The 18,694-nt window shown below is 40.2% G+C and overlaps 1 protein-coding gene across 6 annotated transcripts in view; it reads right to left on the bottom strand.

Annotated features, from left to right (window-relative positions):
• The window catches only part of LOC121311369 (zinc finger E-box-binding homeobox 1-like), an 85,353-nt gene that overhangs the window by 6,112 nt on the left and 60,547 nt on the right, over positions 1-18,694 (bottom strand). For 3 of the 6 annotated variants that reach the window (XM_041243936.1, XM_041243939.1, XM_041243934.1), the window contains exons 4-7: positions 10,530-10,688; positions 6,156-6,358; positions 5,636-5,741; positions 1,976-3,777 (exon numbers count right to left, since the gene is read on the bottom strand). In XM_041243936.1, coding sequence (XP_041099870.1) covers positions 1,976-3,777; positions 5,636-5,741; positions 6,156-6,358; positions 10,530-10,688 — 2,270 coding nt within the window. The remainder of the gene's footprint in view (positions 1-1,975; positions 3,778-5,635; positions 5,742-6,155; positions 6,359-10,529; positions 10,689-18,694) is intronic. The other 3 variants (XM_041243937.1, XM_041243935.1, XM_041243942.1) reach the window with 2 other exon arrangements.

The following is an 18,694-nucleotide window of genomic DNA, read 5'->3' on the forward strand; positions in this document are numbered from 1 at the left end:
AAGCAAATCCAGAACAAGGTTCTTCAAAATCACCAATCAGGGGTAGGATATAAGAACATTTCCAAGGCATTGAATATCCCCCGAGCACAGTAAAGTCCATTATTAAGAAATGGAGAGAATATGGCATAACTGTGAATCTGTTAGAACAGGCCGTCCTCAAAAACTGAGTATCCGGGCGAGAAGGGCATTAGCCAGGGAGGCCACCAAGAGGCCTATGGCAACTCTAAAGGAGTTACAGTCTTCCACGGCTGAGCATACGGGAGCAATAGCCTGGGTGCTTCACAAAACTGGCCTTTATGGGAGAGTGGCAAAAAGAAAGCCATTGTTGAAAAAAACTCACATCAAATCTCGGGTAGTTTGCCAGAAGGCGTGTGAGAGACCGAGACCAAGTGGAAGAACAGTCTACGGTCTGATGAGACCAAAATAGAGCTTTTTGGCCTCAACGCTAAGTGCTATGTTTGGCGCAAGCCTAACACCACACATCATCCTGAGAACACCATCCCTACCGTGAAGCATGGTGGTGGCAGAATCATGCTATGGGAATGCTTCTCTGCATCAGGGCCTGGAAAGCTTGTGAAGATAGAGGGCAAAATGGATGCAGCAAAGTACAGAGAAATCCTGGAGGAAAACCTGCTGAAGTCTGCAAGAGACCTGGGACTTTGGAGAAAATTCACCTTCCAGCAGGACAATGACCCCAAACATACAGCCAAAGCCACACTGGAGTGGCTTAAAAACAAAAAGGTCAATGTCCTGGAGTGACCCAGTCAAAGCCCGGACTTCAATCCAATTGAGAATATGTGGAAAGAGTTGAAAATTGCTGTTCACGAAAGGTCCCCATCCAACTTGACGGAGCTTGAGCAATTTTGCAAAGAATGGGCAAAAACTGTCCAGATGTGCAAAGCTGGTAGAGACTTATTCAAATAGGCTCATGGCTGTAATTGCTGCCAAAGGTGCCTCTACCAAATATTTGACTCAAGAGGGTGAATACTTATGCAATCAATTATTTTCTGTTTTGTATTTGTAATTAATTTAGAACAATTTGTAGATTTTATCTTTCACTTTGACATTATGGACTTTTTTTGTGTTGATCAGTGGCAAAAACTCCTAATTAAATCCATTTTGATTCTATGTTGTAACACAATAAAATGTGGAAAAGTCCAAGGGGGGTGAATACTTTTGAGAGCCACTATATCTGAGCTCATAGCACTGATTTACACCAACGCTGTGCCAGGGGTTCTTAAATATGCCTAAAGCAGACAAGGTCTCCGTGTATATTCATATTCAAAAGGATGGTATTTCCAACAGCACAGGGCCTTCTAACATAGTAAAAACATCACGGAAATGTCATCTTTCCATTTGCGTAATGCAGAGAAGCTGGTTCCTTCAGAGACTCCAGCTGGTACAGAATTCAGCAGCTCAGGTTTTAAGTAGAACTGCTGGATCTGAGCACATAACCCCAGTCCTGGCCTCGATTTTAAGATTTTACTTTTTACCTACAGGCTCTTAAATACCTAAAAGACCTCTTACATGTTTATGTGCCCTGAGATCAGCTCATCTAAATCTTCTTGTGGTCCCTAAACCTAGGCTGTGGTTGATGGGTGACAAGGCTTTTTCTTGTTATGCCCCGCGCCTATGGAACTCACTGCCACTCACTGCAAGGGAGGCCCCCTCTCTTGATGTTTTTAATACATACTTGAATACATACTTTTATGCTAAAGCGCTTTTTTTTTTTAATGGTAAAATTGTATTGGTGTTGATTTTATTTTAGTTTTGCTGGGTTTGTTGTATTGTTGCTGTTGTACAGTGCCTTGAGAGCTCTTGAAAGGCGCTTTATAAATTTAATAAATAATTATTATTATAAGTATTCAGTATTGAGCAGACAGCAACTCTTCCCTCAGCACCTAATCTTCCTAAATTCCTCATACCTTGCAACTCTAAAATATGCTGAGAGGTATTTTAAGGGCTGTTTACACACCTGGCTTCCATTCGCTTGCACTATTTTCTGCTGGGCTTCTGGTACTGCAGGACTGGTGTCTAAAGTGGAATATGCGTAAGTAACCTGTGGAATTAGTATAGTCTGTTGGTTGGTACCCAGAGCTCTCAGACACGGGACACTGCCCTGGTCGGTAATGGCCACAATCGCAGGTAGCTGAGTGGTAACTGTGGGTATAGCAATGTTAATGGGATTGGCACTTGGTGGGCAAACATAAACAGGATTTGGGCTTGTATTAATACTGTCACTTTGCGGCTGCTCCTTCTTTGTGCAAGTTAAGTTCAAGGGTTCTTCTTGAACGGAGTAAACACTGTTTTGATAAACACTGGTACTGGTGGCCTGTTCCATTTCCTCTCTGGTTTGCTTTGGTAGTGATAGGTCGAGGGGTTCCACCTGTGCCCCTTCCTCAGTGTCCTCTTCTGTCTTCACGAGCACAGTCCCGGTTGAAGAGAGATTTAGTGGTGATGGGGAAGGTGTGTTAGTTCTGGAGCTATTTGTTTTCACGCTTGAAGGGGTTATTAAAATAACTTGGGTTTTAGTCAATTGAAGTGGACTCTCTGCAGTTGTCGTGCTGTCCGGTACATCTCCTGCGGGATCTAAACTATTCTGAGTTTCATCACTTTCAGAAGAAATGGCCTCGTGTTCAGAAGGACTGGCAGCTCCCACAGGGATCTGCCCAGTCTGCATCTTTTCAAACCACTTCTTTACCACGTCTAGTGGTAAGCTTACTGAATCGGAAATCTTCGAGAGCTCCTCTGTGGTAGGCTGTGCATTCAAGGCATAGTATGCCTTTAGGAGTGACAAGAGGTTCTTTAAGGGGGGCTGGCCGAGGGATAGACTTCCCTCAGCGGTGGGGGATGAAACAGTGGAATCTGTTTTCTCGGCATTCTCTCCATTAACCTGAGAAGTCAGAATACCACCTTCGCCTTTTAAATTACAGTGCTTAATCTCTTGAAGTGCATCCAAACCGCCAGGACAGTCATCGCACAGTAGACACGTGCTGCTGCTGTTTTCAGTCTTGGGAATTTTGCTTTTCCCAGGCTTAACAGTGAGGTCTTCGGGTAACTTCTCAGTTTTACAGATTTCGACGGGGCTGGGGTTCTCCTTCTTCAAGCTCTGTGGCAGAATCTGGACTTGGCTGGGCTGCTGCTCCAAACTGTAGTTGATGATGATTTTGGTTGTTCCATCTTGATCAACCAAAGGAAGACTGAATGCTGAGATGAGGGAATGGCCCCCTGGCTGGACTCCACCTTGTTCTTTGGCTGCATTGGCGTGGGCGCTCTCTAGGACTTGACGAATAATGTTCCCATCTACAGCTACTTTGAGAACATTCTGGATGTCGCTTAGGTTGATGCTGATAGGGGAGACCAGCCCAACAGCTGGCAGGACCACAGCTTGCACCACACCCTGGGGTGAAGCCGTGGTCTGCAGCGGACTGCCACCGTTGAAAGCCCCGTTTTGCAAAGGCGTGGCACAGCTGATTCCGGAGGTCACCACTATTGGTTTGTACTCGTAATCCACAGGTTCGACTTTGATTTGGTTGGCGGGAAGCTGTTCTTGTAAAGGCTTGCTGTTGTCACCTTTCTCCCGGAGCTGTGTTCTGGCAGGGGTGCTGGGCGATGAAGAGAGGGACGGAGAAGGGCACTGAGATGTCTTGCCCGCCAGCCGGGACCGTCCGTTCACAGGCATCACACCGATGCATTTCTTACTACTAATGTGGGAGCTGTACGAGCCGGAGTGGGAAAAACGCTTCTTGCAGTTCGGGCATTCGTAGGGCTTCTCCCCTGGAAAGAACGAGAAAGAATGGAAATAAATATAACTGCTGGGACATTTTGTGACTCAACACTGAATCACGTTTTAAGCATGGGTTGACAAATTCAATTCTATAATGCTAATTAGGATGCAATCATCTCACAATTGTGTGAGAAAAAGAAAAACACTACTCACTTCATGCCAGGAATACAGCAGTTTTCTAGGCTGAACCATACCCAGTTGCCGGGTGGTTTCTTTTTTTTGCATTCATTCATGAACGCAATGTGTTTTAGAAAAGGGGTTACTAAAAAATATGTATCGTATTTACTCAAATTTAAGTCACACTTTTTTGACCAAAATAAAACTTCAAATTTCAGGGAAAGCAACTTTGATTCAGGTCTTTTCAGTTATTCTGTCGCGCTTGAAAGGTAGCTACTGTACACAGTAATGCTCACCACAGTAATTACTCCTGATACCAGTATATTACAATGGCTACATGGAGAACTTCACGCAGATTTTGGCCAAATTAAACTGAAATAAAGTTAAAGGTAATTTACCCTTTACCAGCTAGCACAAACTGCAAGGGCTGTCATATATACTGTAAGTGCTGAACTGTACCTATTTTCTTTTCCCATTTGTAATAGTGGGTGACTTACTCTAATGCTTTAATGTACAGTAATACATTGTTCCATGCTGGCACCTAGAAATGAAAAGGTCCTTTAATAATTAATTATTGTGTTTTTATCTAAGTAAAAACCCTAACCCTAACCTAACCTAACCCTAATTTAAGTGCGACTTAAATTTGAATAAATACGGTATGTGTGTGTGTGTGTGTGTGTATATATATATATATATATATATATATATATATATATATATATATATATATATATATATATATATATATATAAACACACACACACACACACACACACACACACACACACACACATACATGGATGAAGGCTGTATTTGCATCTTCAGCCATTACAAAAAAGGCTTAATACCACAGGAGTGACGTCAAAATGGCATATTCGTCTAGAAGATTATACTTGACCTGTGACCCATATTTGACTCCTGTGCACCCCGAGACCACTTTCAAACGCAAATGTCTAGTTTTCAATCACTTGAAAACACCCACAATTCGCGGTTTTTAGCCACTTAACAAATCTGTCTCTGTGAAGAGTTACAATCATCCTCCACCAACGGGAGCACCAAACAAGCGAGCGAGAGAAATAAACCTCGACTCTGACAGCGACTAAGAAAAAAAAAAAGCATACCCCATTGAAACACCTTTTCCTTAAAAATATGTTATTTTTTGTTCCTGGATTATCTGAATTATTCTTTAATATTTGACTTGTTATTATTATTATTATTCATTCTATTCAGTTGCAATTTGAACCTTAACACCTGTTTATTGTCTTTTTGTTTTATTACAGATACTAATATTCACGTATTATAAAAAACAACAGATGGGCTTCAGTGAGTTAAAGAAATAATTCCACCTTGGGTTTCTGTGACAGTTTATAAAGTGCTTGACCGAACGGTCTCATAGTTTATGATGTCACAAAAGTCCTAGACGGAATTATTTTCCTGTAACTCACTGCAGCCTCTCTCTCTCTCTCTCTCTCTCACAAGAACTCTATACATTTCATAGATTTTCTATGCATGCATTGATTTCTTCTTTCTTCTTCCAATATTTCATGCAATCCTTTTCATCTTAAAACATCATGTCCGGTAACATAAACCGTCTCTGTAGAGAAAGCCGGAACCCCTGTTTCTGCCACCCATAGTGTCAATACAGTATGAGGGGTAGCAATGGTCCTGACAGTCTGTTGCCAGACTCTTAGTTAGTGTTTAAGCAGCTGAAAGCTAGGGTTCAGTACTTACCACTGTGGATACGCAAGTGCTCCTTTAGGTGGTGCTTGTATTTAAATGCCTTTCCACATTCAGTGCACTTAAATTTCCGATTGCCCCCAGACTGTACTACATGACGCTACAAAACAAATTCATACACATTTTCAATTTCTCAGGTTACACAACAATCTGGTTTACCATATTTTGTTTGTAAGCTGATCTACGCATTTACGCTTTGGCTAGACACCAGGTAACCAGATACTGAATCCTGGCTTTTGTAACTGAAATACAGCAACACTAACATGTACACAAGGTACAATTGGCATTTCATAATAGCTGGATATAAATCTTAAATTACAGTAAAATAGACATTAAGTTAATGGCAGTATTATAATCTAGGACCGTGCTCACTTGTGGCACTGAAACAATCCTGAACCATGTTCCAATACTGGGCTTGAATTATTCAGTGGAGCTTCAATAAAATATTTAAAAGATCTGGCTTGGACAAGGGATGGCTGGTTTTTTTTTTTCTTTTTTTTAAAAAACACCCTACCTGATCCCGCCCAGATTTGTGTGCCGTCATGTGACGTTCAAGTTGTGTTCTGTAGGCAAACGTGTAACTGCAGAGGGAGCAGCTGAAGTTGTCTTCATTCTTCTCGTGCCGGTACTTGATGTGTTCTTTCAGAGAGGTGTATCGCTTGTATCCTCTGTCACAGTACGGACATGTGAGCAGCTGTGAAAATGCATCTGGCGTCCCTGTGCCGGATAAAACAAGAACAAGAAATAAACCCCCACTCGCAGAACACGCTATAGAAACACTTGCTCTTTCACCCACTTCATTTCAATTGAAAATAATAACCATGTGTTAGTCGCTGCCTATCTTCCAGAGAGAGGAATCGATATTCAAGGAGCGTGTTTTAGATGTAAGGGAAATTCAAAAACCATTCAGTGTCAGTGATTGCAAGGTTGGAACAAATAATTGGAGCTGACAGACTTTTGAATGTCTCTTAATGATCTGGATTGAGGATGAAGTGAAATCAGAAAATTACAAGCCTTCAATCCAGGTACGGGAAATTAGCTTTTTTTCAAACAGACTGACACTGGAGATGCAACAGGATTGTAACCAAGTCGATTTTATAAAGGAGACCAAGCAAATGAAAAAGCAAAGCAATACAATTTTTTTAATGGTAACTGCTCCACAATGTGGCTTAGTGCTTAATTTATTCTTCAGGGGAACTTTGCATTTGTCAAGAGTACAGCAAACTTCTTTTGAAAAATAATAAAAACCACTGGGAATTCTGACTACCAAAACTGAAAAGTACAAAACAAATATATAAAAATGACAAAAAAACATGTACACCCCCCCCCATCCACATTTTGTTGGTCTATTTGATCTCAGATAAATGGTAGTTCCTTTCCTGCTTAAATTAAATGACATGTATCAAATCTGCCTGAATTTTAAAGTGACCCGTTTGCCAGCTCTGTCTTGTATTTCAATCTGTAATGCATTCTCAAATAGGAAGGATCCAGGCAAGGTCAATACAAGTCCTAATTCTCAGATTTAACGCAGATTCCCTACAGAGTTCTACTGCCTCCAGTCATAACTAAGAGTGATTTCTAAAATGCGTCTGTTCCACTGCCTGGCTCTACAGGCTTCAGCTGCCCTCGGCTAGCCACCGACATCAAGAGAGCGTTTCAGTGCTTTATTACAAACAAGGCCAAACTCGGAAATTCATGCCGTGTGTCAAAGGTCACTGGGGGATTATGGGATGGCATTGTGTTTGTTTTAAAGACACCTGCGGTAACACTGCCTTTAGAACAAAGCAGTCCGGGCAATGGAAGCTGAACCTGAAGGAACGTTCATTGCTGTTTTCATTCTGGCACGACACATGATGCTAGACAGCATTCTTAAGACCCAATTGAATCAACCCTCCAAAAGAAGACAGATGGAAAGTGAAACATGAAACAATAACACATCGTAAAGAAAAGCCTTAATAAGCTACGCAGCTCCGTTTAAGGAAAAAGATGCCTCTTTTTGGGGGTGACTGGGGCGAACGTCGCTTCGTTTTTATATATCAAGTTCCACATGTCTCAGCACGGCCGTGAACAAAGAGCTTAAACCCCTCCTGGCCACGTGATTACCAGGAATCCTAGTTTTCTGCAATTAAAAAAATAAATTCTCTGATAAAATAAAATAAAAAAAGCTATATATCCTAGCTATATAAAGTCCTAGTCAGATTATAAGATAAACAAACAGATACACAAACAGTAATAAAAGTTAGTTAACTAACAGTTAGTTTTTACAGGAAATATTGGTACACTTTCAAATTCGAAGGAAGTTACAAGCTCACCAGAGCGCCACCAATCAATAACATAAAACAAACGTACCATTTTACTTTAAACGTTACAAATACATCTCTGTACTAATAATAAAAAAACAAAAAACAGTATTCATATCAGTTTATCTCGAGATAGTCTTTGTCACCTGGATGGCTATTGCCAAACTCATTGACCCAAACTTTAGGGGTGATTTTGACAGTTTTCAGCATCTTTAAACAGCTTGTTGAGTAGTAAAAACACAGTGAAGTAAACTGCAGCTACGTTTTAGCATGAATGCGATGTGTCTTGTTCACCAGAAGCAGTTTTACTGAACAAGTATATTTACTAAATTGAAAGCAAAATTGCCTGTATTGATGATTATCTATGATAAGTGTATTGATTTGTTATAAACAACCAAAAAAACCTTGCATGTTTTTTTTCAAAAAATTCTCTGACAGCAAAGAATATCTGTGTTATTCCACAGCAAACGGGTTCCTAGGATCCCTGGTGATGACACATTTCCTTTGGGCCAGTCTGGCTACATTTAGCATGAGATGCAAACCCTGAGCAGATGATATCCATGCTCAGCCACTTGGGTGAGCTGTAGGCAGCCATACGGTTCTGTTGCTGCAGGTTGTAAAGGTGCAGTACGGTTCTGTTGCTGCAGGTTGTAAAGGTGCAGTACGGTTCTGTTGCAGGTTGTAAAGGTACAGTACGGTTCTTGTTCACCAGGTTCTGCAGTTTTACAGTACGGTTCTGTTGCTGCAGGTTGTAAAGGTACAGTACGGTTCTGTTGCTGCAGGTTGTAAAGGTACAGTACGGTTCTATTGATTTGTTATAAACAACCAAAAAAACCTTGCAGGTTGTAAAGGTACAGTCAAAAAATGCAGGTTGACAGCAAAGAATATCTGTGTTGCTGCAGGTTCCACAGGCAGTACGGGTTCCTAGGATCAGGTTGTGAAGGTACAGTACCTTCTGGGCCAGGTTGTAAAGGTACAGTACGGATGCAAACCCTGAGTTGTAAATATCCAGTACGGCTCAGCCAGGTTGTAAAGGTGCAGTGAGCTGTAGGCAGCCATACGGTTCTGTTGTTGCAGGTTGTAAAGGTGCAGTACGGTTCTGTTGCTGCAGGTTGTAAAGGTACAGTACGGTTCTGTTGCAGGTTGTAAAGGTACAGTACGGTTCTGTTGCTGCAGGTTGTAAAGGTACAGTACGGTTCTGTTGCTGCAGGTTGTAAAGGTACAGTACGGTTCTGTTTGCAGGTTGTAAAGGTACAGTACGGTTCTGTTGCTGCAGGTTGTAAAGGTACAGTACGGTTCTGTTGCAGGTTGTAAAGGTACAGTACGGTTCTGTTGCTGCAGGTTGTAAAGGTACAGTACGGTTCTGTTGTTGCAGGTTGTAAAGGTACAGTACGGTTCTGTGCTGCAGGTTGTAAAGGTACAGTACGGTTCTGTTGCAGGTTGTAAAGGTACAGTACGGTTCTGTTTTGCAGGTTGTAAAGGTACAGTACGGTTCTGTTGCAGGTTGTAAAGGTACAGTACGGTTCTGTTTGCAGGTTGTAAAGGTACAGTACGGCTCTGTTGCAGGTTGTAAAGGTGCAGTACGGTTCTGTTTTGCAGGTTGTAAAGGTGCAGTACGGTTCTGTTTGCAGGTTGTAAAGGTACAGTACGGTTCTGTTTGCAGGTTGTAAAGGTACAGTACGGTTCTGTTGCAGGTTGTAAAGGTACAGTACGGTTCTGTTTGCAGGTTGTAAAGGTACAGTACGGTTCTGTTGCAGGTTGTAAAGGTACAGTACGGTTCTGTTTTGCAGGTTGTAAAGGTACAGTACGGTTCTGTTTGCAGGTTGTAAAGGTACAGTACGGTTCTGTTGCTGCAGGTTGTAAAGGTACAGTACGGTTCTGTTGCTGCAGGTTGTAAAGGTACAGTACGGTTCTGTTGCTGCAGGTTGTAAAGGTACAGTACGGTTCTGTTTGCAGGTTGTAAAGGTACAGTACGGTTCTGTTTGCAGGTTGTAAAGGTACAGTACGGTTCTGTTTCAGGTTGTAAAGGTACAGTACGGTTCTGTTGCAGGTTGTAAAGGTACAGTACGGTTCTGTTGCTGCAGGTTGTAAAGGTACAGTACGGTTCTGTTGCTGCAGGTTGTAAAGGTACAGTACGGTTCTGTTGCAGGTTGTAAAGGTACAGTACGGTTCTGTTGCAGGTTGTAAAGGTACAGTACGGTTCTGTTTGCAGGTTGTAAAGGTACAGTACGGTTCTGTTTGCAGGTTGTAAAGGTACAGTACGGTTCTGTTTTGCAGGTTGTAAAGGTACAGTACGGTTCTGTTTGCAGGTTGTAAAGGTACAGTACGGCTCTGTTGCAGGTTGTAAAGGTACAGTACGGTTCTGTTGCTGCAGGTTGTAAAGGTGCAGTACGGCTCTGTTGCAGGTTGTCAAGGTACAGGACGGTTCTGTTGCACGTTGTCAAGGTATAGTATGGTCCTGTTGCTGCAGGTTGTCAAGGTACAGTACAGTTCTCTTACTGCAGGTTGTAAAGGTACAGTACGGTGTTGCTGCAGGTTGTAAAGGTAGAGTACGGTGCTTTTGCTGCAGGCTGTGATGGTGTGCTTACCGTTCTCGTCGTGGCAGCTGGCTTCGGGTGTCCCCTGCCTCTGTTCCTCCTCAGGTGCCTCTGGGTAGATGACAGCAGTGTCTCCCTGCTGCAGCATTTCCTCTACGATCCGGTCATTGTTTTGTTCATCTTCAGCTTCAGAGCCACATGCATCGTCTACTGAAGGAGAACAAAAATTATACGTAATGTGGCAAAGAAGGGGAGGAGAGAAAAAATGTAGTCTTGGGGTTTGATATAAGACTACATCCCCCAGAATGCCATAGGGTTGGAGTTGAGCCAGAAGTGGAATCACCTGGCTCTTATTTAATGAGGAACACCTGCCTGTGACTAAGCAGGCAGGTATAAAAGCAGGTCACAAATGTTTGTTGGGGCTCTGTGTGAAGGCCAAAGACCTGTGTGGTCAGAAGAAAAAGAACGTACTCTGAATATTGTGTGCTGTGTGTAACTTGTCTGTGTTACAAGTGTTTTGCTGAACTGGTAAATGGCTTAGCTGTCCGGCTTATAGTTTAGGGATTGTGAAAACGTTAGTTCATACTCCACTGGGAGTTAGGGTTGGGTTTTATTATTTTGTTTTGTGTAAATAATGTAAGAGCACAAAAGTGCTAAAGTCCAGTTCTTTTGTCTGAGTCTGTTATTTGAAGGGCGCAAAAGAACCTGAGCAGAGAGGCTCCGTCACAATTTTTTTTTTTTTTTTAATAGTAATCCTCCCACAATCACATTCCTATTGAAACACAAAGACATGAGTTCCACCCCCACAAAACAGTTGTCTTGAGAGCTCATTTTTTGCATATCATGTACCTATTAAAAAAACATACATCCATAGAACTGAATTAAACAGACACACACCTGTTAAAAAAATCATACCTTTACTGAACAAAAGTTTGCTTGCATTCTATATTTATAATCCAAAGTAGGTTGAATTTGCTTAGAAATAGTTTTCTAACCTATTTTGGGTAATATAATTAATACCACCTTTTCATTAAGCACGTACTCATGAACTCATACATACAATAACTCTTCAAACAATTCAGATCTCTAGCCCTAGAAAAACTCCACTTCAAACTGCAAGCAGAGCTTGTGTCCCTGCAGCTAAAATGGATGACAAGGTTTGACAGGCTGAACTGTGGAGTACGTTAACTAGCAGACAAGCCAAACGATCAGGTCTGGTCTAAAACTGAAAACAATTGAGAGACTGCGGGTGTAACACACATGGCTTATAACACAGTGGAACAAAATGATGTCATCCACGATACGGGCAACCCCCCAGCATCATTGGAACTGTATATTAAAAGATATTAAACAGGTGAAATACCTTTATAGAACAGAAGCAGGGCCTACTGACAATGACAGCTGGAAGGGGGTTGAGGCTGTCATAAGAAGACATCCTCTTAGAGAATGAGCACCAGATGTCACTTTGTAAGAATCAAGGACACATAAGGTTTATATTTAAGAAAACAAAATAAAAAACACCTATTTTTTTTATGTAAATGCTCCCACGCTGACTCAGCACCCTGCCCTGAAGTCTGCGCAGGTTAAGAGGGGAGTTAGGTCTCATTGCTCAATTCCTCTCTCACTGTCTGCCTGCATCACTTCCAATCATTACCAGATGTGACTTTTTATTTTTATGTAGACATCTGCATAATACTTAGGGGCTAGTATAGAGGACACATACATATCTACACACAGACCTTTAAGTGACACTGCTAGGGAGTAGACTGCCACTAAACCATGGAGTTACAGTATGCATATTGATAAGATACCAACAATGACCTACCCACAAACCAGTAGGAAAGAGTAATTACATGGAGTAAGCTGTAATGTGTTAAATGTCCAGCAGGTGGTCCATATACTCACTGGTGTACAGTTAAATCGTTTCAGCAGAATGGTGGGGGTATAAACATCAGCGGCTGGAGGTTGAGATTAAGTTTGGGCCAGGACCTCCTGGACTTAACATACCTGAACACCTCTCTTCATAGTTACACCCACAACTAACCAGAAGTGTTTCCAAAAGGAAATGAAAAACACCAGTTGACAGTTAAGTCAGAACTAATCATGGATACTGCAGTACTCTACAGTATATCGATCTGGACACCAAGGGCTGAAGCGATTCGTACCTTACGACTGTTACTGAACCACAAAGCCTGACCGATTTTGTCTCATGTCTGTATTTTAACACGGCACGAAATGTTCCGTTCTAGGTTAGATTGTTCATTGGGAACAAAGAAAAATGATTTACAAATGATCCCTTTTTTTCAGGCAGTTAAAAGTACAAATATAAATGAAAGAAAAAAGGGTTATCCAAAGGAGAGTTTTGCAGAGTCATCTGCAAGACACACACACCCCACCGGCATCCAACCACAAGAGCAGGATTCATTTTCCTCTGTATAACTGACACAAGATACATCAGTGAGAAACATTTGTACTGGATAAATGTAATTACATGGCTGAAATGTAATTAGAAAGACCACAGGTTTACCATTACAGAACTGACAAAACAATCCTCATGACCTCCCTGTTAGTGTGTGCAGTGCTGTTCCCCAGCACACCAAAGAAACAGCTCATTTCAAGCTTAAAACTGAATGCAATCTTTGAAAAGATACAACATGGTGAAGTTAAGTTACTACTGTTATGCTGTCACTAGATTATTAAATACAGCAGTCATGGTCAACACTTAGTACAGCCAAACAGGTGATGATAAAGTCTAAAATACTTAAAGTATAAAATGAACGAAAAACACTATTCCTGTTGATATTTATTAGTTTAAAAGAAAAAAAGAAAGCATGATAGTCGCTGTTTACCTTTTGCACCGCACTTGTGCAATTTATATATTTGGAAGAAGGTTTGTTTGGGGGAAACTTTTAGTAAAAGGAAGATTTAAAACAAAATAATATTTTTCTTCTGGTAAACACCAAGAACCTACAGAAGTGCTGAAATTGCATGTCCTCAACAGATCAGTCTTCAAGACTCATGTTCCAATCTGTAACATTAGTAAACTGCATAGGCGGTGCTGCTTCCAACGGCACACTGGGAAACAGCGGTAAACACAAAAATCGGCTGTTGCTAGGTTCCTAAATGCTTTTAGCAGGACCAAACCATTGCCAGTTTGCCCCACCCCTCCTAAATAACATGACAATGTGCTGAAGCCAGGTCTTGGCAAAGTGGGAACAATAATAATAATAATAAAAAAGAGAGCCCTTTCCATAAACTCAATCTGTAGTCTTAACAACAGTTTTCTTCCCAGTGACCTAATAGAACTAATCATTGCAGCTGGGGAGCATAGCGAGGCTAACCTTTTTATTTGTTTCAGGGAAGAAATTAAAAAACAAGGAGGCACAACAAAATATGGGACTAGATGGAGCAGGCTAATCCCCACCAGAGACCTGGGTTCAAATTTGGCCCAGGCATCAATTTAAAAAAAAAAGAGCTTTGTGGTTTCAGCTTCGCCATTGGAGAGCATCTAGTTCACATTACAAAGCTTGTGCACAAGGTGCAGTTAGAAGTCTCTGAGAGAAGCCCAAGAGAGAAGTCACTGTTCCTCCCCTCATGAGGATTATATTCACATTCTGACAGTGTTGTATTCATTCCCTTATTTTTGTGCTGGTTACCCAGTTATTATCTGGGGTTTTGTGTGGTGTCTTGAGGCAGAAGAGACGGTGATATCTAGCCTTTATCACTGCAGTCACCAAAAGCCCAGCATCAGCAGGGACATAAGGTAAAAGCATATCATTAAAGTAAGCAGGGCCATTTCCAGAGACAGCCTTACATATCATTAATAAAATTAAAAAAATAACTCTGCACTTCACTGGAAGCCAATGCAAGTGGGCAAGAACAGGTTAATATGATCAAATCTTTCTGTACCTGTCAGAATTTGATCAGCTGTATTCTGAACCTGCTGTAAGCGATTGATAAGTTTACAAGGTAAACCAGCCAATAGGGCGTTAAAGTAGTCCAGACGGGATGAAACAAATGCATGAATTAAAATTTCAGATTCTGCAAGATACAAACGGATTTGAGATATATTCTGCAATTGATAATAAACAGACTTCACTACAGTTGAAATGTGATGCTGAAAACCAAGAGAAGAATCAAATACGACTCCAAGACTTTTCACAGCTTGTGAAGAGCTAATGGGGCTGCCAAAGGTCATTGGTTGTGGAATTTTATTTAATGCTGTTTTAGAGCCAATTAAAAGAAATTCAGTATAACTGTATTTAACTGCAAAAACAATTTTGACATCCAAGCCGCTACTTTGTCAAGGCAAGCTGATAGTCTGGAGTTTACGTTTACATCATTTGAACTCATTTTAAAATAAATCTGGTGTTGTCTGCATAAGAGAGGTAATTAAAACCATGTTGTCTGATCACATTACCCAGCAGTAGCATATACATAGTATAAAGTAAAAGACCAAGAACAGAGCCCTGTGGAACCCCAGAAACAACAGAATTACCCAATTTTGATCCTCCAAAGGACACAAATTGTTGTCGGGAGGTTTGGCAGGACCTCAGCCAGGAGAGTGCTGTGCCAGTAATGCCAATAGTTTTCTCAAGGCGATGAACTGTGTGATCAATGGTGTCAAATGCAGCAGATATTTCCAAAAAGACAATCCCTGATAACAGCCCCTCATCTGCATTCAGCAGGATGTCATCTACAACTGCTATGAGTGCAGCCTCTGTACTGTGTTGTTTAAGAAAGACCAGACTGAAATTTTTCAAAGAGACTATTAGCAGAGAGCTATGCAGACAACTGAGCAACAACAACCTTTTCAAAGACTTTTGCAAGGAAAGGTAAATTATAAATTTGACAATAATTAGACAAGACACCAGGATCCAATGTAGATTTTTTAAGTACTGGCTTTACAATCGCCAACTTTAAACTAGAATGAACATTTCCAGTTTTTAGAGAGAGATTCACAATATTACGAATCACAAAAGCAAACGTATCTGCACAAGGACGGACAATATCAGTCGGCCAAGGATCAAGAGAACACGAGGTGGAACGAGCTTTATTGATAATATCTAAGATATCAGTAATATCACTTGTAGCAAAATGCGCAAGTCTAGGTGGAGTTACTATAGTCTCGATGCCCACATCAGTTACATCTTCACTAGACAGGGTAAGAGAATTCCTTATTGTAACAATGTTGTCAGTGAAGAAATTTGCAAAGTAATCACAATCCAATACTGAAGTACCTGCATCACATTTTGGTGTTATAAACTGATTAAACGTTTGAAATAGTGCTCTAGGGTTTCCCTGCCCCTCAGTTATAACAGAACAATAATAATTAGACCTGGCAGAATTTAGGGCTAAATCTATAATCAAGAAGGTGTTTTTTCCACATTTCTTTGAAAACAAGACCCGATCGCTTTCATTGGCGCTCCAGTTTCCTAGCCATTGTTTTCAGAGCTCTAAGCTCATTGAACCAAGGAGTAGAACGTCTTATTTTAATAATTCGACACAATGCATGTCCCCAGTAATATCCGATTAAGTGTGAGGCAAGGTCACTGTGAATTGGATGATCCATAGGCCACTGTACAGATTTATATTTTGACATAATGTAATGTGTACATAGAACACACGAATGTTATTTCAGCTCAATGATTTATACATTTAAAATAAATTGAGCACGATAAATGTGTGTGATCCATATATATCCCGACCTGTCCGGTTTAGCTAGTGCAAGTACATGTGATCTCGAGTTATAGCCCCGTCGTGAAAGGAAGAACCCTCAGCAGTTTGTAAAAAAGCAGGAGGCATTAAGTACTTGGCTTTAAAACACCACAAAACTAGGTGCCCTATTAAAAGGCAATACAAAGGATTGTGCTTGTTTGATCTACTATAGAAGTCTCACATATTTAGCAATTGATCTGAAAGTGAAAAAAATACAGTCCTGTTTATTCAGTGGTTTCAAGGCTCACCAGTGCTTAGAATTGTATGGGTAAATGTACTTGACACAGAGTGATTGAATACCTTGTTTTTCCACAGTTAAATTATGCAGTGCAAGCTAGCAGGAAAGTAAATGTTGTGAGAATATACTAGACCTGCTTAAATTTGTGATTTTAAAACAAAGCGCTGCTGCTGCTGCTGCATCTACAACATGACAGCTTTGACAAATAAGGTATTCATATAGCTCAGTTATTAAGATTCTGGAATCTAACAAACAAGGAAGAAAACAAATGTGAAATCTGACTAACACAATGCAGCACACAATGCAGTAATATATATATATATATATATATATATATATATATATACACATATATACACACACACACACACACACACACACACACACACACACACACACACAGTACTGTGTAAAAGTTTTAGGCAGGTGTGAAAAAATGTTGTAAAGTAAGAATGCTTTCAAAAATAGACATGTTAATAGTTTATATTTATCAATTAACAAAATGCAAAGTGAGTGAACAGAAGAAAAATCTACATCAAATCAATATTTGGTGTGACCACCCTTTGCCTTCAAAACAGCATCAGTTCTTCTAGGTACACTTCCACACAGTTTTTGAAGGAACTCGGCAGGTAGGTTGGCCCAAACATCTTGGAGAACTAACCACAGTTTTTCTGTGGATTTAGGCAGCCTCAGTTGCTTCTCTCTCTTCATGTAATCCCAGACAGACTCGATGATGTTGAGATCAGCACATCTGGAAACCCCTGTCTGCCTTGAAATTTCTGCCTGGGAGAGACCTTGCTGATGCAGTATAACTACCTTGTGTCTTGTTGCTGTGCTCAGTCTTGCCATGGTGTATGACTTTTGACAGTAAACTGTCTTCAGCAACCTCACCTTGTTAGCTGAGTTTGGCTGTTTCTCACCCAGTTTTATTCCTCCTACACAGCTGTTTCTGTTTCAGTTAATGATTGTGTTTCAACCTACGTATTGAATTGATGATCATTAGCACCTGTTTGGTATAATTGTTTAATCATACACCTGACTATATGCCTAAAAAATCCCTGACTATGTGCAAGTGTACCTAGAAGAATTGATGCTGTTTTGAAGGCAAAGGGTGGTCACACCAAATATGGATTTGATTTAGATTTTTCTTCTGTTCACTCACTTTGCATTTAGTTAATTGATAAATATAAACTATTAACATGTCTATTTTTGAAAGCATTCTTACTTTACAACATTTTTTCACACCTGCCTAAAACTTTTACACAGTACTGTGTGTGTGTGTGTGTGTGTGTGTGTGTGTGTATGTATGTATATATATATATATATATATATATATATATATATATATATATATATATATATATATATATATATATATATTACTGCATTGTGCTGCATTGTGTTAGTCAGATTTCACATTTGTTTTCTTCCTTGTTTGTTAGATTCCAGAATCTTAATAACTGAGCTATATGAATACCTTATTTGTCAAAGCTGTCATGTTGTAGATGCAGCAGCAGCAGCAGCGCTTTGTTTTAAAATCACAAATTTAAGCAGGTCTAGTATATTCTCACAACATTTACTTTGATTGATAATCTATTAACATGCCTATTTTTGAAAGCATTCTTACTTTACAGCATTTTTTCACACCTGCCTAAAACTTTTGCACAGTACTGTATATATATATATATATATATATATATATATATATATATATATATATATATATATATACATACATACAGTGCCTTGCAAAAGTATTCAGACCCCTGACCAATTCTCTCATATTACTGAATTACAAATGGTACATTGAAATTTCGTTCTGTTCGATATTTAGTTTTAAAACACTTAAACTCAAAATCAATTATTGTAAGGTGACATTGGTTTTATGTTGGGAAATATTTAAGAAAAATAAAAAACTGAAATATCTTGCTTGCATAAGTATTCAACCCCAGTGCTGTGGAAGCTCCCAGTTTGCACCGATGAAAGAAATTGCCCTAATGAGGACACAATTACCTTACCATTGGCATCCACCTGTGAACCATTAAAAGTTGCTGTCACATTTTCTGGATAAAAACCCCACTGTTGAAGGATCATTGGTAAGGCTGTGAATCTGAAGGAAAATGAAGACCAAAGAGCATTCTACAGAAGTTAGAGATAAAGTAATACAAATGCATAGATTAGGGAAATGGTACAAAATAATATCCAAGTGTTTGGATATCCCAGTGAGCAGTTGGATTAATAATCAGGAAGTGGAAGCTGC

Source organism: Polyodon spathula, chromosome 3 (genome assembly GCF_017654505.1).
Source record: "Polyodon spathula isolate WHYD16114869_AA chromosome 3, ASM1765450v1, whole genome shotgun sequence".
Lineage (NCBI taxonomy): Eukaryota > Metazoa > Chordata > Actinopteri > Acipenseriformes > Polyodontidae > Polyodon > Polyodon spathula.